The sequence below is a fragment of the Scyliorhinus canicula genome, chromosome 10 (assembly GCF_902713615.1).
Source record: "Scyliorhinus canicula chromosome 10, sScyCan1.1, whole genome shotgun sequence".
NCBI classification, from domain to species: Eukaryota; Metazoa; Chordata; class Chondrichthyes; order Carcharhiniformes; family Scyliorhinidae; genus Scyliorhinus; species Scyliorhinus canicula.
This window is the reverse complement of record NC_052155.1, coordinates 127,432,610-127,459,169: the sequence shown is the minus strand read 5'-3', so window position 1 is coordinate 127,459,169 and position 26,560 is coordinate 127,432,610. Positions and strand designations below refer to the sequence as shown.

Genomic DNA, 26,560 nt, shown 5'->3' with positions numbered 1-26,560 from the left:
AAACAACCATGAATTTTCAATTACCCTTTTAATACTGTACAATGTGCTGTGCAATAGATTTAACCAAAGGTATTATACAGGAAAATTTATACAATTTACATTAGTTAGTATGAAGGGTGATGAAAAGAAGTAAAGCTGTATTGTTAAATAAGCTGTTACATATGTTAAATGAAACAATTATATTTGAGAGTCAACAATTACTAGATCTACCAGTAATTTGCATTCTGACAATTTTACCTGCAAAGGCATCTGATGTGGTCACATAATATTTCAGTTTATGATTTAACACCATCATCAAAGCTGTTGCAACAGTTTTGGATGCAAGAGACCATTTACTGATTAAGATAATATTTGCATCAAATTTGTTTGAAGTAAGTAATCACAAAGTTGAAGTAGCACTGAATCAGAAAACATTGTGTGTAACCGATGAACTGCAAGGTGAGTGCACATAGATTGAAACATACTCCCAGTCACAAGAGATCATGAATACATCATTTATAAGCTTTTTTTGTCAACTTTTGATCACGATGATGCGCGTTAAATTACTTTTGGTGTAACGCAGTCTAATGTACATTTTGTATGCAACTCATCATTTTATTTGAAAAATTGCCCTAAAACCCAAGTACATGCAGGATAAGAACAGACAGGTTGAAGTAGATCAAGTCTTGGAAGTGCAGTATCACATTGGAAAGTGGTCCAAAAGTAGGATGCACCTAATTTATGAAAAGTTAGATGCTCACTGTGAGTTAATTAATTTTAGCTGTACAATAAGCACCTTTTCATGAGAACATTTCAAAACAGGTGAACACTGACAGCAGTAGAGCATATAGTATACAAAACAAACCAAGCTAGATTCCTTTCTGACTGTAGAATTAGGCAGAAAGTTAGCCTAATTTCAGGCAATATTAAAATAGTTTGCTCTTAATTGTGGAAATTATAAGACTACAAAATAGGTGTCAACTTGCAGCAGAACATCTTCATTTCCGATCGACAATTTCACTCAAGGCATCATTCATGTCATTTTATAGTTAAGAAAAACACAAAAACAGATTAAGAAAAATTAAATCCAAACTGATGCAGTGTCCAAACAACAAAATATGGCAAATGCGGCAGAACTGCAAATGACATAAAATTTCAAATGTTGCAGTGCTCTGACAAAGGTGATTATGAATATAGACACACGTACCAAGCTTATGTTAGGTTTTTCATTGCTTTCTGCCTTCAAATTTGCACAGTAATCACGACCGAAATACTACTTTCCAGAATGCCAAGCCATGAATATTTAAAAAATGAGCTTCAGTAACAGTCCTCTATTCAGCTGCTGCCAATTACCCCAGAGCAGACAGTCTATCAGATATGTACAAATGCATTTTGTTTTTTTAGATATTTATTGTTCTCTCAGTAACCTGTTGAAAGGAATATATACAGCACAAACTCTCCTGTTCTGATAATTCATTGATTTTGTTGGTAACATTAAAGTGTCTGGCATAACAGGACAGGTGGGTAACCGCCAAATCCAGACAGGCAAATGAACAGGCCAACACATATTTATGATTAAATATAATTTCAAATAAAAGATACTTTACACACAGCAGATAAATTATGTCCATCAAGCCACAAATATTCCTATAGTCAACCTGGAGAATCAGAAAAGAACTCCAGTAAATAATTTACTAGGATGTTCAGGAACTGGGGCAGTGAAGTACTGCACTTAACAATGCACTGATTGGATAGCTGAGAACAAAATGTATATATATTGTAAAATCTTGCATCTATCCCAATGATTTCCAGTAATCCATGAAGATTTCCGAGCATCGGATGGTGACTTGAGCTAAAATGCATGCCCATTGGTCAAATGCACATCAGTAGAAATCACTTATAAAAACATTCTTCACCAAAGTATACTGGTCCTAGTTTCCATGGGAGGGTAACATCTTCTGCTGACAGTGACAGGTCCACATATCACTCACAGTTATGTAAGTTTTACAGCAATTTTGTTCTGTTCTTTTCTCAGTAATCTCTGTGCATCTTTCTCCATCTTCTTCCTTTGTTGTTCAGCTGACCTCTTCTCCCTCTCTGCAAGCCTCTGCTGCCTGAAGGACGGGGAAAAATAGGAAATGTTGAAGGAAAAAGGGAGCAATAAATGATACATGTATACAGAACATTATTCAGCATTTTATTTGCAGAAAGAGCAAAACTAATACATGGTTCCGCTGACAAGTAACTTTGAAAAATAAATTGATGAAAAAAACAAAGGGTAAACTTTCACAGCAACACCAATGGTATAGTACTCTATGGGATTACTTCACAGTGGCCCTCTATGCTGTGCTTAAACTGGGCATCTCAAATCGCAGAATTAGAATTTCAAGAACAAAATATTAACATTTAAGGTTTTCAGAGATTTGGTGACAAAAGAATGTGACTTTTAAACTCATGTTCCTCCAACTCTGGCCTTAGTGCATCTCTCATTTCTTTTGCCCCAGCATTGGTAGCTGTCACCCATCCAATATCTCCTTCTTTAGCTCGATGTCCTGTGCAGCACTGAGACATTTTATGATGTTAAAGGCATTATATAAGTGCACATTGTGATTTAATGCACTTTGATTAGGGTATCAAAAAAAAAAACCAAAATTGTAATTCATGACACCCAACTTATTCCGGTGCCAATAACAAAGCTAAAATTAAGCACCTCAGCACTTCTTCTGCCTCCCAGGTGGCATCACCCTCCTCTTCCCAGGCGTTTGTGTTTTCCTGCCAAGTTTCAAAATCTCCCAGTTCCGGCTGCAAAAGGACAAGAGTAATATTTCCTATAATTAAAACTATAACACAATACAGCAATATCCGCCTTTAAAAATTACACCTTCAAAATGAAGTTTTCTTACAGTTTTAAATTTAGACATTTCTGAATTGTGGATAAGTAAAAAGAACTATATCGCTGGGTTAAACTAGTGGAACTCTCTCCCTAACAGTATGGTAGATATACCTACACCAGTGGCTTGCAGCATCTCAAGAAGGTGGCTCACCACCTTCTCAAGGGCAAGTGGGGTAGGGCAATAAACGGCCTTGCCAGTGATGCTCAAATCCCAAGAATATACCAAAAATTGTCCATGTCTTTCTTGTCCACAGTAAACCCGAAACACGTCACAGTCAACTCATTAACTTTGAAGTGTAATCACAGTACCTATTGTAGACAATAAGGCCAAGGAAACAAAGCCGAGATATTGGGAAAATTGGTATCGAGACCCACACTAACAATACTGGGTAATATAGACTGTATTACTCCCACCTATTCTTAAGAGGGGGAGAGAATGTGAAGCAAATTTAATCAGCAAATTGTGAAAGTACTGAATTATAGGCTTTAGCACTTTAAAAGAATGTGATTCCACCCTTCAAATTATAATGTTCTAACTCATATAATCCACAATTTGGATCATTTAATGATCAGCTTTAACCCAGTCCCAATAATTTTGCTTTCTCAATTAGGGAACAGCAGTGGGCAAGCAATCAATATAGATCAAGAGCAATTCTACAATATTCTAAGTGACAGCCAATTAGAATGACGTTGTTCTAGATAACGATGAATTTTAATTCTGTAATAAAAAATCAATTGGCCGACACTATGAAGCACAGACTAGCCCTGATCAGTCACTTTCTCCAACGCTATTTTTATGGGAGTCATTAGAAACAAAACTAAATGCAGGTCATTAAAATACTTACTGATGGCTGATTGAATGGGATATCCTGTGTAGCTGCTAGTCTACTGGAAAATCCCATGCTGCCATCTTGTACTCCAAAATTTAATGGTTCTTTTTTCTTAATAACAATCTATGAAATAATAAAAAAAATTATTAAATTTTCAAACACAGGCTTATTGTATTTAAGCAAGAATTTTAAGAATTTTACAATGAAAAGTGGTACTTTTCAAATGATTTGGAGCAATCCTCAGCTGCAATTTTTAAAAAATATTAAGCTATTCTGGATAATTTATTAACAGTAAAAAGGAAACATATTAAATGATGAACACTTGCTGCAATATTTTTCTTAGCAAAAATAAGTTTAAACTGCCTGCAATAAATATTTGTCATTATGTAGTGCAATTTGAAGATCATTAATAGTAAATACTTTGTGAGGTTTTCGTATGGTTGGTGTCATGTCTTTGAAGTAATCAGGTTCTTCAGTCTCTCCAGTACCATTTTGTTGTGTTGCGAGATTACCATTGCCTCCTTCAATCTTTATACTGGTTGGACCATCTTCATCCCAGGAACTCCATTCTTCTACCTCAGCCTTGGAGAAAAATATGTTTTTTATGATCACCAAATGACCAAGCTGCATATTATCAAACAAACAATATTTTGTGCTTTGTCAACTTGTATCCATAAACACCTCCGGGCATCTCTATTCCTGTTTACCCTTTAAAATGGTTGCATTTAGTTCACACTGTTCATTCTTTCCAATCTTCCTACCAAAATATATCATAGAAACATAGGAAATAGGAAAGGCAGGCCATTCAATCCTTCCAGCCTGCTCTACTATTCAACTAGATCATGGCAGCACCTCAATGTCATTTTTCTTCAATTCAGTTCAATTCAGAAATTTATCGCTTTAGGCCAGCATTTATTGCCCATTCCTGGTTGCCCTTCAGAAGGTGGTGGTGAGTTGCCTTCTTAAACTGCTGAAGTCCTTTCTGTGTAGGTATACCCACTGTACTGGTAGGGAGCGAGTTCCTGGATTTTGCCCCAGTGACAGTGAAGGAACGGTGACGTATTTCCAAGTCTTCCTTGCTGCCAGATTGATGGTATTGCCATCAATACCTCGTATTAAGTTGATCTTTTCTCTACACCTTGCTATAACTGTAACATCATATTCTGCAGTCTCTCCTTCCTTCCTTCCTTATGTACGGTATGCATTGTTTGTACAGCATGCAAGAAACAATACTTTTCACTGTATACCAATACATGTGACAATAATAAATCAAATCAAATCAAATCAAATCAAAGTCAGGGTGGAGAGTGACTTGGAGCAGAAGCTTCAGGTGATGGGATTCCCAGGTATCTGCTGCTTTTGTCCTTCTAGATGCTAGTGGTCATGGATTTGGAAGGTGCTGTCGAAGGAACCTTGGTGAGTTACTGCAGTGCATCCTGTAGATGGTACACAAGGTTGCCACTGTTTGTCAGTGGTGGAGGGTTTGAATGTTTATGGAAGGAGGAGCAATTAAGCAGGATGCTTTGTCCTGGATTGGGTCAAGCTTCATGAGTGTTGTTGGAGCTGCACTCATCCAGGCAAGTAGAGAGTACCCCATTACACTCCTGACTTGTGCCTTGTAGATGGTTGACAGGCTTTGAGGGGTGAGGAGGTGAGTTACTCGTCGTAGGGTTCCTAGCCTTTGACCTGAACATGCTCTGCAATTGAACCTTCACAACTCTCTGGAATAGAAAATTCCAAAGATTCACCACCCTCTGAGTGAAGACATCCCTCCTCAGCTCAGTCCTAAATGATTTGGTTGTCTTTTAATCCAATCACTTCAGATTTCTCTGTTAAATTTCAGCTGCCAGGTGTCTATCAATTTCTTCCTGAAGTTTATAACTCCTCTCTGCATTGTCTACTATTTCCAAGTGGGAGTCATGTGCAAATTTTGAAATTATTCCCTGGATAAGATCAATCTGCTGGACAAGCAACAGCTAAAGGAGCTGCCAAGAGAGAAGTTGGCATGGAGAAATTTTAAGTTATGGAGTTCCAACAAGCAGGTAACAGCTGGGAGAGATAAGAGCCACTGGGAATTAAACACCAGGCATCTCCACCTGGAGCAAACCAAACAGAGAATAAACTGAATAACCAAGACTTGAAATTAGGTTACAGAGGGAACTTTGCATCATTGATGTTAGCTACCAGAATTCCCCATCACATTAGCACAATCAATACACTATATTTATCCTCTGAAAAACATTTGATAACCCTTCAACCAGAAGTATCTGTTCATCCTTGCAGTCCCACCTGCAGATGATTTCAGAGAAGGTTACGTTTCTTTGTGCTGCTATACTGGGTGGGGGGAGGGGGGGTTGCATGTCCTGCACATGCACAGATGCAGAATCAGTGCTTAATGTAAGATGCTTTTCAATATAGTTCTGCTTTCTGTCAATATATTATGCACTTTTTAAAAAATCAAGCTGCTGCCTTATAAGTGTCCCCTTTCCAACAAAATCAGTAATAAAAAAAAATTGCAACTACTAGTTTTGTGCAATGCCATAAAAGATAATTTTTCCACCAGCAACCAATTAGTTTGGGTGAGATCCAGTCTTGAAAACCAAAACTATAAGCTCTTAACCTTGGAGTTGGGCCATTCATAAAAAAAAACAATTAAAAAAAGTATTTTGAACAAAATGTCAGAAACAAACAGCACCAAACGTGAGTCTTGATAAAATCTTGGGATGATGCATCTTATTATCTACCATCCATACTAACCAGGTTGTGACAGCGCATAAAGCCTTTTCAACTTGTTCAATAAACCAAAAGAAAAATATTATTTAGTGGTTAAATTGCAATGTTAACTGGCATTCTCACTATATTACTACATTTTCCGTGAGTTTCTTGACTGTTGCTTTACTCCTGTAGCTAATCCCATTGTACATTTGGCATCTTCTAGCACAATGTTGCATCTTTAAGTGCTTATACTTGTATAAAATGACAGCATCTTATTCTTGTGATTTTGTTTCGAAGTTGGCTCAGCATGACCAGTGGCTTGTGAAATATACTTCAACTTTCTGGAGTACAGTGGCAGCTCTGTGAGAGAATCGGCACAAGCAACAGTGGCCGCAGTGCAGGCCGAGAGCGCGACTGTTATAGAATTTGAAGAATATGTGCCGACTAGGAAAATACCATTTGGCTCTGGAATGCCAGCCAAATGAAACATTACTACAAGTGATGGATCCTTACTTTCAGTTAAAGTAAGGATCCATCCTAGATCAATGGTGGTGTCAGGTGGCATGTCAAACTACCCCATATGAGAGTCCAAATAGGTGGATATGGGAATAAGTTCGTGGAAAACTAGTAATCATGAGGTCTCTCCGGGGGAAACCGTTCTCAATTTCACCCTCAGCAATATTATCTTCTGTGCCACTTTCAAATGTTCAGCTGAGATTATACCAATGGGTAAAGGAAATAAAAAACTCTCAATAGGTATTTAATGTATTCCCACTGGCTGCTTCGACTTCCCATGTCTGAGAAACAAAGGGCGGTATTCTCCGCTGCCGATAAAAATCGGGATAGCCGTCGTGAAATCGGCCGAGGTTCACGACGGCCACGGAGCCCGCTCCCAATTCACCCCCACCCGGGGGGGGGCTAGGAGTGGGCCTCCGTCTTTCCCGGCCGCGACCTCGTCGCGCCAGAAATAACGCGCAAAACGGCGCATTTGTGAGGTCATCCGCGCATGCGCGGGTTGCCGGTTCCAACCCGCGCATGCGCGGATGACTTCATCGCGCAGACGGCGCGAACCGCGCATGCGCGGTGGCCGTCTTTCTCCTCAGCCGCCCGGCAAGACGTGGCGGCTTGATCTTGCCGGGCGGCGGAGGGGAAACAGTGCGATAGTTTTTGACGCTGGCCCGACGATCGGTGGGCACCGATCGCGGGTCTGTGCCCTCCCGAGCACAGTCATGGTGCTCCCGTGCCAATCGGGCCCCTAGATGCCCCAAACGGGCCTCTGGCGCCCGTTTCACGAATGCAGCGACCAGGTGTGGCTGCTGCCGTGTTGAAACGGGCGTGAAGGGCCGGCCGCTCGGCCTATTGGGCTCGGAGAATCGCCGTTCGCCGTGAAAAACGGCAACCCCCCCCCCTTAACCTTACTTTTTTATTAGAACACTACGGGCAATTTAGCATGACCAATCCACCTAACCCGCACATCTTTGGACTGTGGGAGGAAACCGGAGCACCCGGAGGAAACCCACGCACACAGGGGGAGGACGTGCAGACTCCAAACAGACAGTGACCCAGCCGGGAATCGAACCTGGGACCCTGGAGCTGTGAAGCATTTATGCTAACCACCATGCTACCCTGCTGCCCCTAATTACCTTAAGTATTCTTTTACTTCACACTGATGCACTCTACTAACAGGTAATACCATCGGCAAGAAGCAACTCACCAAGATTTCTTCAACAGTATTCTCAAAAACCATAATCTCTACTGCTTAGAATAAGGACAGGAGGCATATGGGAAGGTTGTCACCTGCAAGTTCCCTTCCAAGCCACATACTATTCTGAGTTGGAAATATACCACCATTGCTTCATCATCATGGGGTCCAAACCCTGAAGCTTCTTACCTATCAGCACTGTTGGTGCAGCTAAGGCAGCTCAGCACCATCTTCTCGAAGACAATTGGATTGGCAAGAAATGTTGGCTTATCAATGAGGCCTACATCCCATTAACAAATAAGAACAAAGCACCTAGCCGGAAGTACAGGCTTTTTTCCCAACACATCACCCTGTCAATATAAAACAATCCTGGACACTAACAAAGTTTCAAGTGCAGCTTGAAAGCAGATTTAATTGCAAACTTTTAAAATTAGAACTACAACAATTAATAACCGCTATGGAATGACAACATAATTTATTTCAAACTGCCAAACACTCAATGACAGCAAAATAAAACACTCAATAAAAATATGACTGTTTACTTGATGCCGAAAATGTGTACCTGCTTAGGAACAGATGGATAATCAATCGTTGTTGGTAAGGTTATTTGATCTCCACTCAACTTCCTCCCCCTTCCAGACCTTGAGGAAAAGAATAATGCAGCATTAGCAGCCTCAATGTGTCATATTTTATATTCTTAAGTAATTCATTAAAATAATTACAAAGACTGTGCAGTTGTTTTTCAAAAGATCTAGAAGATAGTTAGCTACCTGGAATTCAACAACATCACATGAAGGAGATCCCCAAGGATTTTTGGCTAGTACAACCTAATCGTATAAGTCAATTACTAAACTGAAATTTCAAAGGAGTAAAGAAAACCTATGAACTTTAATCTCAAGCATCACAAGTCAGTTTAAAATGTTTAATATTTTAGCTGCAATAAAAACTGAGAAATGGGCCAACATTCAGTCCAACTGCTATCCATTCAAACAAGATGCTTGCTTAAAGCAGAGTTCCTTCCAAGTATCAAGCACAGGCCTCAATTACAAAATGGTGTCACAGAACCAGTGATCCATGAAACAGGAAGCTTTTTTCTGCTTCAAACAAGGGAACTGGCTATGTCAGTGACTACTGGTGCAAAATTAAAATATTCACAGAACTTTTCAACAACAGAGGCATCTACAAACATTAATCTCTTCAGGCTTGAAAATGTTTAACTGTTAATTTTGTATCCAAAGTACGGTTGCAAGTTCAACTGTTCCTTTTTAATTTTGGAGATTCATCCTTTATCTTGATCAGATAAAAGGATGCTTACACGGATCTTGTTTTTCAATAACCAGGCATGCAATGAGTGGTTTAAAACTGACTCCTGAATAATCTGTCAATTTACCTATCTTTTCCCCTTGCCAATTTTCTCACCACTCCACATCTCAACATTCACACCACTGAATTGCCAAGCAATGACCAAGAAGTGAGAATGTAACCATGTTCCCATAATATTAAATGACATTCCCATTGTCCATGATCATTTTACCAGGAATGCAATCCATACTATATTATCCACACGGCTGCTTCAGGAGCACTCCCTCAGCCCATGATCTCCATTATAGAGAAGAGCAAGAGCAGCAGGTACATGAAAGAAACATCACCTCCAAATTCCCGTTCAAGTTTCTAAAGCAACATAACTTCATCATTGCTGGGTCAAAATCTTGTAATTGCCTACCCAACAACACCACGTGGATTGCAGAAGTTGGTCTAGATTATACACAGAATGATAAAATCAGACTCTGTTGGTGCCTCATTTCACAGATACCAGCTTATCATTAAATTTTGTCTCAAGTGAACATTCTTCATTTGTAAGCCTGCACACGCTACTTGACCTTGGAGGTTTCACTACTATGTCTAATATTGATTTCACCTACATACATCTTTCCAACAGTCATTCAGAGCAGAAAAGCTAACATTTCTCTCGCACATCAGGGGTGTGTGACTAAACGGAATATTCTGAGATGAGTAACTCAGAAACAACTAGTGAGTTTATGGATTACTGTAATCATTTAGATTAGTTAATTAATCCAGCAGAGAATACTAATTAACTAATTTTGCCAATACTACTTTACAACTACCTGACGGGAGGAGTAAGGTGTTAAAGATGTACAATTTTCTGAGAATGGTTTAATGGTCTTCCTTGGTGGGATTCAGACCCAGGTTCCCAGAGCATAACCTCTGGTCTCTGGATTACTCATCCATTGACAACACAAGACTACCGCCTCCCCCTATATTGTAGACGCACAAACTATACAGATCAGAAGCTAGTCAGGAAGAAAGTTTGGTCACCACATGTAGTGTTCGGTACTCATATTATTTCATGGATTCCCTGCAATGCCTCTCTAGGTCCCAATTAGAGAACTACTTATGTAGTAAAGTGGTTACTGAACAAGTAATCCAGAGGCCAGGACTGATATTCCAGAGAACGAATGCTCAAATCCCACTGTCACAGTTTCAGAACTTGAGTTAAGCAAATTGGGAAATGAAAAGCCGGTATCAGTAAGGTAACCATAAAGCTGTCAGATTGTCACAAACAAATATCCTTTAGAACTGGAAACTTGGCCTTATAGTCTTATAGAGCTTATAGTCTCTCCAGTATCACACAAGGTTGTCTAATAATTACTCTGATATAGCCAGTCAGCTGAATCAAATATAAGGCCCACTTCTTCTTCTCAAAATAATTTGTGATGGGCAATAAATGTTAGCTTTGCTGACAATGTTTTATCTTACCCATTGGTGGCTATGCCTTCAACTGTCCAAGCTCCAAATTCCCTCCCTAAACTGTTCCATTTCTCGCTTTCCTCCTTAGACATTCCTTGAAACTTACCTCTTTGACTAATCTTTTAGCAACCCATCCCAATATCACCGTCTCTCACTTGGCACGGTTTTGTCTGATTACCTTTTGCGAAACAACCTGGCATAATTTTTCTACGTTAAAATGTGCTGTTAAAATGCACTATTGTTGATACAGACAGTTGAAAGTTTTAAAGTGTAGCTGATTGAACTAGAGGCGAACTAGAGGTGCAAGTTCCAAGAGGAAAACACAACTCTAAAGTTGCTCCAAATCCTAACTTAAGCAAATTTTCAGGCTGTTAATCAACCTTTATAATTGATTTTATTTGTTTGCAGCACAAAATTAATCATGGTTGGCATATTGTTTTATTGATGCCTGTGCTGATAATCTTCAATTTATTTTTAGACTTCTTTGTAGAGGATACACACTGGCCACCTCTTGTTCTGGGATCAAAGTAAACCTAAATACACATAGATCTCTAAAATTATGAAAGAAAGATCTAGCAAACTCAGAACTGATGGAAATCCTGTGGAGCTATGAGACAGCGAGACTTGCATTTTCCCTCAACATAATTTTATGTGCCTATTAAGCTCAGTTGGCTAGCGTACGGTCCAGCGTGGATTTGATTCCCGGTTCAACTGAGGTACCTTGGGACTTGCCTCCTTGCCCTGCCCCTGGGAGTGGAAGCAATTGCAAACCACCACTGATTTTTTTTAAACTGGCAAGAAAATGGCTAAGCATGAAGTATCAGCAGACAAGAACCTGCCTTTAGGCAAAGCACACGTGACAATTATACACAAATGCTGCCAACCTTTCTTTTCCAAGCTAACAGCAGGTGTGGTGCAAGGTATGCTGCATTTATCTTCAACAGCACCACTTGTAAAGCTGGTTTCGGTGGCATCTCTAAATATACAGCAGTGAGTGACAAGAGAATAAGTACTTTGGAAATACAAACGGTTAACTGTTCTAAGGCTTTGCGAAACTTTCTGGGTGTGCTGGAAGTAATGTTTCACTTGCTGGCTTGCATTTATCTTCCCCAGCCACTATAGAAGCCCAAACAAAATGGCACCTTCAAAAAAACATTTACAAATTTGAATTTCTTTGTTGCTCTAATGAGATGGAATACATTCTGCAATATAATCATGATAAATTTCACAACACTGGCAGCTCCAGTATAACCTATAGAATAGCTCAACCATAAAATGATATAGAAACAGATAAGACAACAATTTAAACATGATCTCAAGAAACTGAAGGAGACCATTTAGACTATGTGATGTTTCTCTAACATTAAATATGAAAATGTGAGTTCTAACATGGCAGGAAGATTTCCAGATGGAAATTTGATTAATTTTTAAAAATAAGAGGAAGTTAAATTTGGCAGTGTGGTGTTTTACAGAACTGTAATAATTATCAGATCAAGAGTAACAAAGTAATTCAAATATGAAGTTGAGTACATTGGAATATTTCTCCTGATGCACAAGATGATATCTGAATTCCCCCCTTACAATCAGGAAACTATTGAAATGTCAAGAAGTCAGAGAAGTGTACAGACAGATCCTGTCTTGCATTGCAAAGAAAACTACTTAATTTATCTTTGCATACATGTGGAACGGTTTCTATATTAACACACTGCATGGAATTATGAGTGAGAAAAGCTATTTGACTATCAAGTTGACTTCTTGAACAGAACATATTCAATCAACTTGGTCATGGCTGCTGTCTTATTTGTATAATTTCTTCAACAAAAAAGTTATCTGGCCCCCAAAAGTATCAGCTAAATGCAGGGCTATACTTATAGCTCCAATATTCAACTCTAGCTAAGCTTGAATCTTTCAATTTCAAACTCATTTTCAGTGTTACGTCAACATACTCAGAAGACAACGAAACATCCAACTGGCTTCCAAACACACACCACCCATGTTATCACGAAGACCACCTATCTTCATTTCCATAATATTACCTGACTCTGGCTCTGCCTCCGAAACCGCCATCCATGCCTTGTTACCTTGAGACTTGATTATCCCAACATTCTCCTAGTCAGCCTCCCATTTTTCACCCTCTGAAACTTGGTTGTCAGTATGCTAACTTGTACCAATCCTGCTTGCCCATCATCAACAATGCCTCAACTTTAAAATCTCTCTGTGTTCTCACCTCTCTGAATCTGTATAGTATTACAATGCACGCAGACAAGCCCTGCGGCGATTAGTGAGAGATGACAGGAACAGGACCGTGAGATCTGGAAGTCCCTAGCTTTGGGCCGGCACGTAGGCAATGGAATTTGGTTCAGTCATATCGCATTTGGAATAGGAGTGTGTTTCGGCAGCTTTCTTCACGACTGAGAAACCCTCTTCGGGATCCACTCTGCTCACCCCGCATGGGGAAAGGCTAGGAAAAAGTGCCCTAAAAATAGCTTGTTCCATTCCAAACCTGGCTGGAAAACCGCAGGCTCATCTCTGCAGTCAGAAAATCAAAGTTAAACTGAATTTCGGAACCTGGAATGTGAAAACCCTCGTTGATAATGAGCAACACAATCGACCAGAACGGAGAACTGCTCGTTGCCAGTGACCTCAGGCACTTCATTAATGTCGTTGCCCTGCAAGAGATCCAAAGTGCAGGAGAAGGGCAGCTGAGGGAAGATGATGTTGGTTACACTTTCTTCTGGAGAGGAAAATCAGAGGATCGGTGCAGGCAGCATGGAATGGGTTTGGCCCTCAAGAACGAACTCGTCAATCGACTCTCATGGTATTCCCTGTTGGCATCAACGAGCACCTCATGATCCTCCGTCTACAACTTGCCAAGAACCAGCAGGCAACGATCATGAGTGCCTAGGCCCCAACCCTTGATGCAAGAGGAGTCCAAAGAAGTCTTCTACTCTACCGTGGACACCATACTCCCCAAGGTTCCTAAGGAAGTTATGATCATCCTCCATGGGGACTTCAACATCAGGGTTGGAAAGGAACCATCAGAAAGAAAGGAGTTGGGAATTGCAACTCCAACTGGATTCTTCTGCTGTCAAATGCACAGAACACCAACTTGTCATCGCTACCATACTGTCCCGCGAAAAAGACAAGTTTAAGACTTCCTGGAGACATCCAGGATCGAAGCACTGGCATATGATCAACTTGATCAACACCCGATCCAGAGACAAAAGGATGCCCTCATCACCAAATCGATGACCAGCGCAGATGACTGCTGGACAGACCACCGGCTCATCCGCTCCTCTATGTCCATCAAACTCGTGCAGAAGCAATGGAAGGTGAAGAATCAGCTCAGAAAAAAAAAATTAACGTGGAGCAGCTTCAACAGCCAAGCATGCTAGTGAACGTCCAACAACTTCTCAAAAATCTCCACAGGAGTAGATGGGATTCCAGCAGAGATTTACCATCTCTATTAGCTGTTGCTGAAAATTTGGGACAGTGAAGAAATTCCTGCCGACCTCAGGGATGCCATCATCACCAACATCTTCAAGAAAGGAGACATAGTGGAATATGGGAATTACTGAGGAATCTTCCTACTTTCAATTGCCAGGAAGGTGGTTGCCTGAATCGTCACTAATGTGTCTTCCAACCAAACCGTGGAACAGTGGACACGATTTTCACTGCTCTGCAACTTCAAGATAAATGCCAGGAGCAACATCAACCAGACTACATTGCCTTCCATGATCGTACCAAGATGTTTGACTCAGTCAATCAGGAAATGCTATGGAAGACACTGTTAAAGACCAACATCCTCCAACTCTTCCACAATAAGATGTGGGCAACACCCCCCACCGACAGAAATAAGACAGAAACTTTTGAGGTCAAGACTGGAGTCAAGTAGGGATGTGTCACTGCCCCACACTTTTCTCCATCTTCAGCACCATCATCCTTCAACTTGTCAACAGCAAGCTTCCTAGTGGAGTGGGCACCGTCTGCAGGATAGGCAGAAAGCTTTTCAACCTCAACCAGTTGAAATCCAAGAAGAAAATGACACTGACATCGCTCGTGTAACTTCAGCATGCGGATGACATCACCATCTCCACTCTCTCAGAAGAGAATCTCCAAGCCATGCTTGACATCTTCGTAGAAGCATACCAAAGAATCGATCTCAGCCTCAACCTCAAGCCCTTTACCAACCCACAAAGATCTCAACTTCCATCAATGAAGAAACCCTACCAAAAGTGGAACATTTCCTATACCTTGGGAGCCACGTCCCCTCCAAGGCTTTCATCGTTCCAGCATCGTATCCAATCTGTGAGTGCCTCCTTCAGACACCCAAGAACAAGAGTCTTTGACGACCACAACACCTGAGCAGAAACCAAGATCCGCGTGTAGAAGGCGGTGGTCCTCCCAACTCTTCCACATGGTTAAGAAATTTAGACTAAGTACAAACGGCACCTCAAGGCCCTAGAGAGGTACCAATAACGCTGTGCGAGACGGATTCTTCGCATCAGCTGAGAGGACAGGCATACTAATATCAGTGCCCTTGCAGGAGCTAAGAGCGCCAGCACTGAGACCATGACCATCCAATTGCCAGCCATGTGCTTAGGATGTCAAGAATCCCAACTGCCAAAGATAATCTTCTTTGCCTAGCTCATGGAGGTTCCGAACAAGCGGACAAAGGAAGCTCTTCAAAGACACTCTGAAGGCTTACCTTAAGAAATGCAACATAGACATCAATGTCTAGGAGACCCTTGCTCAGAAGGGACCTATTTGGAGGAACCTCCTGATTGAAGGGACAACCGACGGCAAGAGGAGTGCCGGAAAAGGAGATTGGGAAAAGAATATCCATGATCTGGAGTCCAAAGACAGATCCCACCTCCCGCAAACACCTGCCAAGTTTGCTGTCGAAGATGCGGCTCTAGGATCGGGCTCATCAGCCATGCAAGAACCCACAGAACGCATGACCAGTAACAAGGAGTTTCTTACATGGACAATTAAACATGTTAGCATGTGATTGCCAAAGTAGACTGCAACCTTCCAAGATCTCCATGATGCTCCAATTCAGGTCCCATATTTTAAATTGTTTAATTATTGGCAGTGTGTTTGCAGCTGTTCAGCCCTGAATTCCTTCTTTACCTCTCACTCTTCGTGATTTAAAAACGTGCTTTAAAAACTACTTTTGTCCAGACTCTTGTCATCTGCCCTAATAGGTTTTTTAATGTCAAATTCTGGCTGATATCTTTCCTGCAAAATGTCTTGGAATGTTTAATTAAATTAAAGGAGCTTTTTAAATGCAACTTGTTCTTTCTTATAACCAGTCGATTCCACAATCAACTTTATTTTCAGATCGATATCAACTGTCTCACACTAACTCATTGAAGATTAGAAAACATTCACAAGATCACTGACATACAGAACATGCACTCTCAATCAGAGGCATATGTTGTCCTTAAAACCTGTCTGATTCTTTACCGACACTGGATCTAAAAAAAACATTCAAGTACCACAATGAAAGTATCGCTGTTTAGTTGCCCTTTTTATGATAGAATTGTTGAACTCAACATTTTAGTTGCTCAGCTCATCAGTGAGTCTAAATAATATAAATTCAATAAGGATTTTCAAACATGACAGCAGAAGACTGATTTGCATTTGTTTCTGAACTTTAGTAAGAGGATACCCTTAATCCAGATATTTTAAGAAAAATAAAGTGGTGCCACGTTATGAGGCAAAAACTGTTCCTCCCACTGAAGACCACCAGAAAATCTATTGACGTGGAGCCAAGACGTTAACATTGCCAAACGATTCCAGCAAACTGAGAGGCCGCGCGAAGAATAGTAATTTAAAAAGTAGATACCAATATGGTGAACAAAATCACTCAAAAATACACTGATTGATAACAGAGGGAAGCTGTAAACAGGACAGAGGAAAAGCAGTCGGGACAGAGTAAATATTGCTCCATTGTAATTGTTGATTTTAAGTTTAATAAAATGCAGACTCCGGGACAGTCAGTGAGCCTCAGGACTCACCTGCAGATGAGCCTCTTGAAGAAGGATAGCAGCCAGGCTAAACATGTACACACTCTGAGTGATCGGATCTGACTGATCGCCATGGTGACGATCACACGGCCCAACGCTGGGCAGCTTTACTCTCTCTCAGCCCACACACCTCTACCACCACCACATCAATAATGAAAGAAAATAATGAAACCATGGAAATAACAGCTTGGGCCCACACATGGGCTGCACAGACAGCCCGATCCCGGTCGCTGACTACTGCGCTTGCGCTCAGTCAGGCTGCCGGGCCCGAACCGGAAACAATCTTCCCAGGGCGCGCGTGGGAAAGGTCAGTACGCAGCGCGATCTCGGGGGCGGGGTTACGCACCGGGCGGGGGTTACAGCGGGGGCGGGGTTACTACGTAGGCGGGGTTACATACTGGGCGGGGTTACAGTGGGGTCTTGATTCCAGCGGGAGCGAGGTTACACACTGGGCAGGGTTACAACGGGGGCGGGTTTACAGCAGGGGGCGGGGTTACAGTGGGGATGGGGCGACAGTGGGGATGGGGTTACAGCGGGGATCCAGCCGGGCGGGGCTTCACACTGGGCAGGGTTACAGTGGGGGCAGGGTTACACACTTGCCCGGATAACATGCTTTGACAAAGAGTCATCAAACTCGAAAAATCAGCTCTTTTCTCTCTCTACAGATGCTGCCAGACCTGCTGAGATTTTCCAGCATTTTCTCTTCCGTTTCAGATTCCAGCAACCGTGTTAATTTGCTTTTATCCAGGGTTACAGCAGGGGGTGGGGCTACAGTGGGGACGGGGTTACAGCAGGGGGCAGGGTTACAGTGGGGATGGGGTTACAGCAGGGGGCGGGGTTACAGTGGGGACGGGGATACAGCAGGGGGTGGGGTTACAGTGGGGTGGGGTTACAGCACTGCACTATTGCTGGGTCTGGATTTTCAGTGCAACCTCCAGAGCCTCACCATCACCCTCCCTCAGGTTCCACTCCAACATACTCCTCCACCCTCCCCTCCCCCGGCGCTCCTAACATTAGCCCCACCAGGTCCACCCTCCTTCCCCTGCCCACGCAAGAGGAAGAGGAAGATTTTGGCATGCTCCCGGAGTCATCCGAGTACTGGCCAGCACCAACACCACCAGCACCGACATCGCCGCCACTGTTACGTCACTCCCAGCGAACCGTCAAAGCACCAGATCGTGGTGGGATACACGTGGTGGAGTGACTGAGGGAAGGGTTAGGCCAGTAGGCAGGGATAGACTGTGGGTAGGGTCAGACAAAGGGGTGGGGAAACATAGGGGGTACTCAGGGTGGGATGGTGCGGGGGGTGGGGGCAGGAATACTCCGAGCAGAGGAACACCAGTGCTTACACACGTGGGTTACACATCTCTTGGCATCCTTTTGCCTGTTAGATGATGGGTTTCCCTCTCAGAGCATTCTGGATCTTTGAAATTCTCTGCCCCAGAGGACTGTGCCTGTTCAGTCATTGAATATATTCGGGCCCAAGATCTATTTATTTTTGGATTCTAAAAGAATCAAGGGTATGGGAATAATGCACAAAGTGGAGTGGAGGCCAGGGATCAGTCACGATCTTATTAAAAGTTGGAATTGGCTCGTGGAGTTGTTTGGTCAATTCCTGCTCCTATTTATTGTATTCTTACACATTGGGCCTGGCACCTACGTGGCATGAATGTTGCTGGCTGGCCCAAACTTGGATGCTATCTGGGTTTTGTTGTGGTTCCTGCTGACGTGGACTGCTTCGTCAGAGAAGTTGTGATTGGAGCTGAATCACTGAATCGATGAGCCTCACTCCTGGCTTTAAGACACGTTGTTTCTTTTTTCAATGTTTTTTTGAATTCATTGATTGTAGGCGTCGCTGGCTGGGCCAGCATTTAGTGTCCGTCCCTGAGGGTGAGGGGACACAAAGGTCATGGATTCACATGTGTTTTGTTACCTGTGTGGCAGGTACAAGAGTAAACCGCCTCATTGCATTTAACCTGTGTTAAACACTCTTAGTGAATGCAGCGTGGGCCTATGTGGCTTTGCAAACCTACTAAAATGAGTAAGATCGATTTTGAGAAATTCCAGTGTCTTGCTCCGAGATCTCAACTAACATCCAGTTAATTCTTGGTTGCTGCACTAAGACCAAGTATTAAATAACAATATAAGTTGCATATAATGTACAGCAGTAGTGAAGGGCTAGCTCAGAATAAATTGAGATAAACTATTTCTGCTGTTGGAGTGTCTAGGACTAAGTGACAGCCTGAAAGTTAGGGCTAGACCTTTCAAGAGTGAGGTTAGAAAGCACTTCCACACATACATCCTTGGTTACTCAATCCTTGGTTAGTGATGAGGTATTCTGAATCTCGATGAAGAAGATTCAAACTCGTCCAGTAGTAACAAGAGGTTTATTGAGTAACTACAACAATAATTGCATGAGTTCTTTACTTTAACTTTGATACTAGTGATAACGTTAACAAGATCTAACTACGGTAACCATACGTAACTCCACTAACCATCTGAACTAGTCTGCTATTGCCCTGGTCACAGTGCACCCAAGAGAGAGAGAGAGAGACTCAATGTGGTTGCCTTTTATGTCCCTGTTGGTCCTGCCCTCTAGTGATCATGTGGTGCTCCTGATTACACATTAGCCCCTTGTGTATAACATGTAGGCCAGACCAGGTAAAGATGACCGATTTCCTTCCGTAAAGGACATTAGTGAAGCGGATGTTTATTTTTTTACCACAATCAACAGTGGTTTCTTGGTAGTCTTTGCACTTTTAATTCTAGATCTTTTTTTTCATTCAAATTTCACCATCTGCCATGGGGGGTCTCGAACCCAGGTCCCCACAGCATGATGCTGGGTCTCTGGATTACTAGTCCAGCGACAATACCACTGTGCCACTGCCTTCCCTGCATCACCACCTCCCTCCTCAAATTACACCATCTTCCATTGCCGAGCATTACCCTGGGTCTCTGGATTACTAGTCCAGTGACAATACTGCTACACAATCGCCTCTGATATCAATTAATGGCACTACTGATGATTCCTTCCATCATTTTACCGATGTTTGGGAAAAAGCTGAAATGGCAGTACTTGGCTGAGTTGGGTTTATGCTGATTTTTATGGAGCCTGGGCACATGTCCACATTGTCAGGTGCCCATAGTTACACTGGAACAGTTTGGTTGAAAAGCACAATAAATGAGATTGAGAATAAAGCAACCAGCCTCCAAGCCTGTTCCAACATTTATCTTGGCTGAGCCTTGGCCGTAACTCCACTTTCCTGCACAAATCTTCAAGTGTTACATTAAAGGTCAGGTTAATATTTAAACACTGCCTCATCGAATTTACAGCGCATAAGGAGGCCATTAGGCCTATCGTGTCTGCACAGGCCCTTGGAAAGAGCACCCTACTTAAGTTTAAACCCACGTCTCGACCCTATCCCCATAACCCAGTAACCCCACCTAACCTTTTGGACACTAAGGGGTAATTTAGCATGGCCAATCCACCTAACCTACACATCTTTGGACTGTGGGAGGAAACTGGAGCACCCGGAGGAAACCCACACAGACACGGGGAGAAAGTGCAAACAAAGAATTGAACCCGGGATCCTGGAGCTGTCAGGCAGCAGTGCTAACCAGTGTGCCACCATGCCGCCCCATTAAGGATCAACATATACATACATACATAGTATATAGAACATACAGTGCAGAAGGAGGCCATTTGGCCCAGATGTGCTTGCTGAAATAGGACTAAATTTGAAATGTTCTTTCTCTCGTGTGATTAAGTGTCTGTTGTTTCTGTCTTGTATGTTACTCCAGATTGTATCTACTGGTTTTCAACAATATTTAAGTCGATTGCATGAATTGCATTGCAGATACATTGTAGAGTTAAGCAATGTAAGCAGCTGATCAGCAAAATCATGGCCCATATTACCTGGTTTTAGGATCGTCAGAGCCCCAAGTACCTTCCACAATGCGCTACTGGATCGCTGAATGTCCTGACATACTCATTTTATGGGAATTGCCTGAGAAGTTTGAACTTCTGGTGGGCAGATCCCCATGGGGCCCCCCAGAAAAGTCTCCAACGGTTTGGTGCGTGCTCGGTGAATAGCGGGTGTGGGCAATTTTGTGATTCACTTGGCTTGCTCCCGATGGTGAGTTCCGGATCACACCCAAAAATGGCAAGAATATCATTAACATTCATTTGCAGCGGCCTACTGGGAATTACCCGACTCCCCAGCGGGAAATCACATGGGCATCGTTTAGTGTTCCTTTTCAAAAGCAGGAACCTGGCGCAATGGCTACTGAGGGGAGAGGAGGAGGTGAGTAGCCATTTCCATTTTCCGGGATGCAGTTCAATGGCACAGCAGCTGCTACCCAATGCTCGGGGGTGATGGTGGAGAGCAGGGGGTGAAGGAATTGGACTTACGGGGCTAAAGTTTTCTCGGTCGGCGGTCACTTCTAGGCTGGGGGAGAATGAGGAGTTTTGCATCTGTGAGGCCTTCATGCCAGCTTTAAATATTGTGGAGACCCATAACAGGGACAAACACAGTCTGTCCTACCAAACCCGCTAGACAGAGCCTTGCGTGGCTTCTATCCTGAAATTCAATTTCACTCCCTTTGACTGTGAGCAGCCTCTAGCTTCACAGCTGAATGTTATTTCAAATGGGGAATTAGCCTTGTTAGTTGTGAAAAGACTTTATGCTCCTTCACTCTTAAGTGCCTCCTTGAGGGCACATGTGCCATGTCTCAGAGGATAATTAGTGCATTGTATGTCCAGCAACCTTTGATGCCTGAACAATGTGCCTGAAGTCTAGGAGCATCAGCAGCATAGAGGCAGCTGCCAACAATCAAACACTAAAGAGCGGGGCTTCACCACTGAGGATCCTCTCATGACCAAAGGGTAAGCATGTGGATTAACGGAGCGAAGCTGAGCATGGCTTCCCTAATAGTCCCGGCAGATTTCTGGGGTGTGGGATCCAGGGCTCCCTGATGTGGCCGGAGGTGAAAGTGCAGAGTAAGGTCTGCCAGCACAACTGGCTCGCTGGATGGCACTCTTTTCAAAAATTTAGTGTACCCAATTCATTTTTCCAATTAGGGGGCAATTTAGCGTAGCCAATCCACCTAGCCTGCACATCTTTGGGTTGTGGGGGTGAAACCCACGTAAACATGGGGAGAATGTGCAAACTCCACACAGACAGTGACCCAGAGCCGGGATCGAACCTGGGACCTCTGCGCCGTGAGGCAGCAGGGCTAATCCACTGCACCACCATCATGGTAAGGGTGGAGGAAGCTTGGGGGACTTGAGGGTCCCAGGATGGAAGCTTTAACTGATTTTCAGACTCCCTCCTTCCAGACATAACTAGGTGTTCTGGGGTTGATCCCGCGGAGGCAGCCTTTGCATTGGTTGTAGCAGCTGAGGCAGGCAAATGCCAAAGAAGGCAGCAGCGACAGTGCAGGCTGGAAATGGCACCTCATGTGCAGGGGGGCCACCCCACATCCTGAAGACCCAGTCGCTCATCAGGCTGAGGAGGAACCCAGAAGGAGAGGCCAGCAATGACCCAAGGTATATCGTTGGGTCATTCACGAGAAATGGGGACCACCGTAATCTCCCTGGTGACCGGCCCAAGGTTGGCCTCCAGCTCTTTCTCCTTGCTGATAGTGCCTGTAGGGCCTTGGTGCATTCCATGGGACAAAGAGCCAGCTGGAGTGAGCTCTAGAGCCCTCTGAGTGATCTGACGCTGCCAGCCCTGGAGGCTCCCCATTGTCTTCATTATGGCATCGATGCTCCTCAGTGTCTGGGCCGTGCTCTGCAGTGCCTCGGCAATCTCCATCTGCATCTGGGACACGGCCCCTTGGTGGCTGGACATGATGTTGAGGCCCTCAGCCATGGTCGTCACAGACTGTTCCATCCCTTGGACACCAACACTCATGGCACGGATAACATGCTCCAGGATTTCCACTGCAGTCGCCAAAGTGTCTTGGTGCCATGCATTATCGGCACCATCACCTCCGCCTGAAAGCTGTGAGACTCCTCATATTGGCCTTGCAGTCACTGGAATGTCGCGGACACCCACTCCTGAATCTCACTACTGTGTCCTATCATCTGCAACAGCTCTGAGAGCACCTTGTCTAAAGGGAATAGTAACGGGACAAGTAAACAGACAAATTATTCACAAACCGGGCTGCTCTGGTAAATGTATGTGAGGGTGTTCAGCATAAGGTTAATGTGAGACTGGAGAACAGTAGTGCCCACATTGTAATGGTGGGCACGTTTTAACGGAAACAGTTCTAAGTATCATTTTGAGCACGATTGGTGGGCTATTTCTCGATGGCCACACTGGCGAGATCACAGCCCGTATTTAATGGGACTTTGTGCTGGAAGTGAGCCCCCATAAGCTTTTCGCCATAACTGGCTGTCTCACCGTCTGATATGGGGATAAGGCAGGGGAGTGGGACTAGGTAGTGCGGTGAATCGTAATTCTAGTAATTCACACTGTTATATTATATGTGTCTTTGTAAGCTCGGTATACAAGCAGTTGCGCGGCTCTGCCCATAGGGGGAGATGAGGAGTTTGTACTGGGCGCCACCCTTGGCTCCGCCCATGGCTCCTCCCACTAACCAGAAGTATAAAGATCTGAAGTTGTGAGCCTGCTGCCAGTTCATCTCATCGCAGGCAGGCTCAGTTATAAGACAATTAAAACCACTGTTCACTTCCAATCACGTGTCTTGTGAATTGATGGCCTCATCAGGTAGACTGCTCTTTCAGAGGGTTGGTGCAGACTCAATGGACTGAATCGCCTCCTTTTGCAGTATACCAATTCTATGATTCTATATTTCTATAACTCAACTCACTTCTTCAAAAGAACAGGGGTGGGATTCTCCACCCCACCAGCCGGCCAATGGGATTTCCCATGGTGGGCAGCCCACGCCGTCAGGAAATCCCCAGGCGTGGGTGCGCTGCCAGCGCAACGGAGAATCCCGACAGCAGAGAATTCAGCCTCAGGTATTGATATTGGTACATATATGGGTCTTAACTATGCCTGCATTTTGTAGGGGTGGGGTATGTGAATCTTGTCAACCAAAACAGAAGAGAATTATGAGTTGAGGTTAAAGGAAGACATCTCAAAAGGACGATATAGAAGGTTGTATTGACAAAGCAGAGATGGAGATGGAGATACTAGAGATGGGATTTTCGTGTCCGACCCACCCTGAGACCAGAAATTCCCGCCCGAGGTCAACGGACCTTTCGATGATCCTTCAAACTTCTGTGCCGCCCACAACGATTCCCAGTATGGGCTGGGCTGGAAAAGTTACCCCGAGGAGAATAGAATAGAGTGCTTACACTATGCATTTTCCAGCTAGCTGTAGCAATCAGTGGGCTTATGGGTTGAAAGCGTATCCCCAGAAATCGAGAGAGAGAGTTTGAGAAAGCGAAGAGATAAGCCAGACGTGGGGTCAGTGGAACATTCCCTGTTTCAGTGCTACTCAGGTTCCCACCTCAATTCTCCAAAATATTGAGGACTGTTGGTGCTGTGTCTGCCTCTCTGTCTAAGCTGGAGAGTTTCATCAACCTTATTTCCAGTTTCCAACCTCATCTCGCCTTCACATTGTCCATCTTTGACCTTTACCATCACATTTATGCCTTTCCTTTCTCCATTTCTGAGGATATGCCGCACTGTTGAGATTCCCTAGTAATACCCCACGGTGCTGGGAAGACCTTGGGCTTCCCTCCTGATGCCTTACCCAGTCATAGCATCAGCCTTCCGCTTCCCAACCCGTACCCAAAGGCCTGGTGAAATCCAGCCAGCAAACTCTGTTTCACTCTCTGCAGATGTTACTTGTCCTGCTGAGTATTTCCAGGATTTTCTTTTCCCGCCCCCCCGATTTCCAGCAGTTTTCATTTTGCTTTTATATTTTAAATATGCCTGAGAATTGTGGTTCAGTTTGTTATTATAATATTAAAACAAACAAGGCAATTAAAAAGGCATACCAAGGTTGAGGATCACTCAAAAATGCTGTTTTAAGGTTGACCTCCACAAGCTCAACAGTTCCACCATCGGGTATATAATAGGGCTGTAAATATCTGAATATATATGCATCTATTCAAATAAAATAACCCTGTTCACCCTAGCTGCAGCAATCTTACATCTGTAACAATGTTTAAAGTCTATAGGATATGAAATTGTAATCCATAGTGTTGCGTGCAAACAATGCTATGGAAGCTGACTACCCTCATGGAGAGTGTATACTGCACCACCAGCTACCTCCAGTGTGGCCTCCACAGTGCATTATCTTGAGTAAGTCTTGTGTGGTCCTCTCCAAGTGCCATGATCAACTGAACTGGTTCTAGTCTGCCGTCACACAGCCACATTTTAAGCAAGTGCTGTAAGAGTCGGTTGTAGTGATTACTAATTATGATGGGAGATGCATTGGACTGGAGTGAGCACAGTAAGAAGTCTTACAACATCAGGTTAAAGTCCAACTGGTTTATGTGGCATCACGAGCTTTCAGAGTGTAGCTCCTTCCTCAGATTAGTGATGAAGGAGCTCTGTTTCAAAATCTTGTGATTCCAAATAAACCGGTTGGACTTTCACCCGGTGTTGTAAGGCTTCTCACGGATTATTAGTTGATAGCCTATCCCATGAAATATGAGACAGTGACATTGAGGAAGCGGAGGGAAAAACCAGAGACAGACCATGCAATGGTGAGAGAAGGGTAGAAATTTGAAGTAAGTTCTTTTTTCCAATTAAAGGGCAATTTACCGTGGCCAATCCACCTACTCTGCACATCTGTGGGTTGGGGGGGTGAGACCCATGCAGACACGGGGAGAATGTGCAAACTCCACACGGACAGTGACCCGGGGCGGTATCGAACACGTGTCCTCGGCTCCATGAGGCAGCAGTGCTAACCACTGCCGCCCAATTTGAAGTAAGGTTTTTGTTTTTTAAAAAATATTTTTATTCTCCTCCTTTTTCACGTTTTCTTCCAAATTTACACCCACCAACGAACAATGAACAGTAACGAATACATTGTCAATCCCCTTATCAACAACAACAATCGCATCCTCCCACCAAACCCCCAAACATTAGCCCGCATGTTAACATAAACAAAAAACAAAAAGGAATCAGGAATCACCCACAGTCACCATTAATACGTCATCCCCCTCCCCCCAACCATCCCTAATGTTCGATATAATCCAATTCTTGAAAGTGAATAATGAATAACGCCCATGAATTGTAGAACCCCTCCATTCTTCCCCTCAGTTCAAAATCTCAAGAGTTAAGAATTCCAGCAGGTCCCCCCGCCATGCCAGGGCACAGGGTGAAGAGGTTCACCTCCATCCCAACGGTATCCACCTTCAGGCGATCAACGAGGCAAAGGCTATAACATCTGCCTCTGCACCCGTTTCCAACCCCGGCTGGTCCGACACCCAAATATGGTCTCCCAGAGGCCCGGGTTTTTAGAAACTACCCTAAAAACCTCCTTCCACTAATCCTCCAGCTTTGGACAGGACCAAAACAAATGAACATGGTTTGCCCCCCCCCCCCCCCCCCCCCGCAATGTTCGCACACATCTTCTACCCCCTCCAAAAGCCGGCTCACCCTCGCCCTTGTGAGGTGCGCTCTATATACCACCTTCAGCTCTATCAGCCCCA

At 43.5% G+C, this 26,560-nt stretch overlaps 1 protein-coding gene across 1 annotated transcript; it reads right to left on the bottom strand.

The window, feature by feature from the left end:
- Nucleotides 1–12: 12 nt before the first annotated feature.
- ebag9 (estrogen receptor binding site associated antigen 9) lies at nucleotides 13–17,193 on the bottom strand. The gene is made up of 6 exons (XM_038809739.1): nucleotides 16,912–17,193; nucleotides 8,682–8,760; nucleotides 4,123–4,284; nucleotides 3,718–3,825; nucleotides 2,690–2,781; nucleotides 13–2,093 (listed from the first exon to the last, which is right to left on the bottom strand). The coding sequence occupies exons 1-6, from the start codon at nucleotides 16,992–16,994 to the stop codon at nucleotides 1,973–1,975; spliced, it is 645 nt and encodes a 214-aa protein (XP_038665667.1). The 5' UTR covers nucleotides 16,995–17,193; the 3' UTR covers nucleotides 13–1,972.
- Nucleotides 17,194–26,560: the final 9,367 nt, after the last annotated feature.

Excerpts from the sequence above, each read along its gene's own strand:
- ebag9 (XM_038809739.1), bottom strand. The coding sequence starts at position 16,994 with ATGGCGATCAGTCAGATCCGATCACTCAGAGTGTGTACATGTTTAGCC. Across the intron at positions 8,761-16,911 it reads TTCAAGAGGCTCATCTGCAG|GTCTGGAAGGGGGAGGAAGT; the intron begins GTGAGTCCTGAG and ends CTTTTCCTCAAG. Across the intron at positions 4,285-8,681 it reads ATCCATCTGTTCCTAAGCAG|GCTGAGGTAGAAGAATGGAG; the intron begins GTACACATTTTC and ends TTTTTCTCCAAG.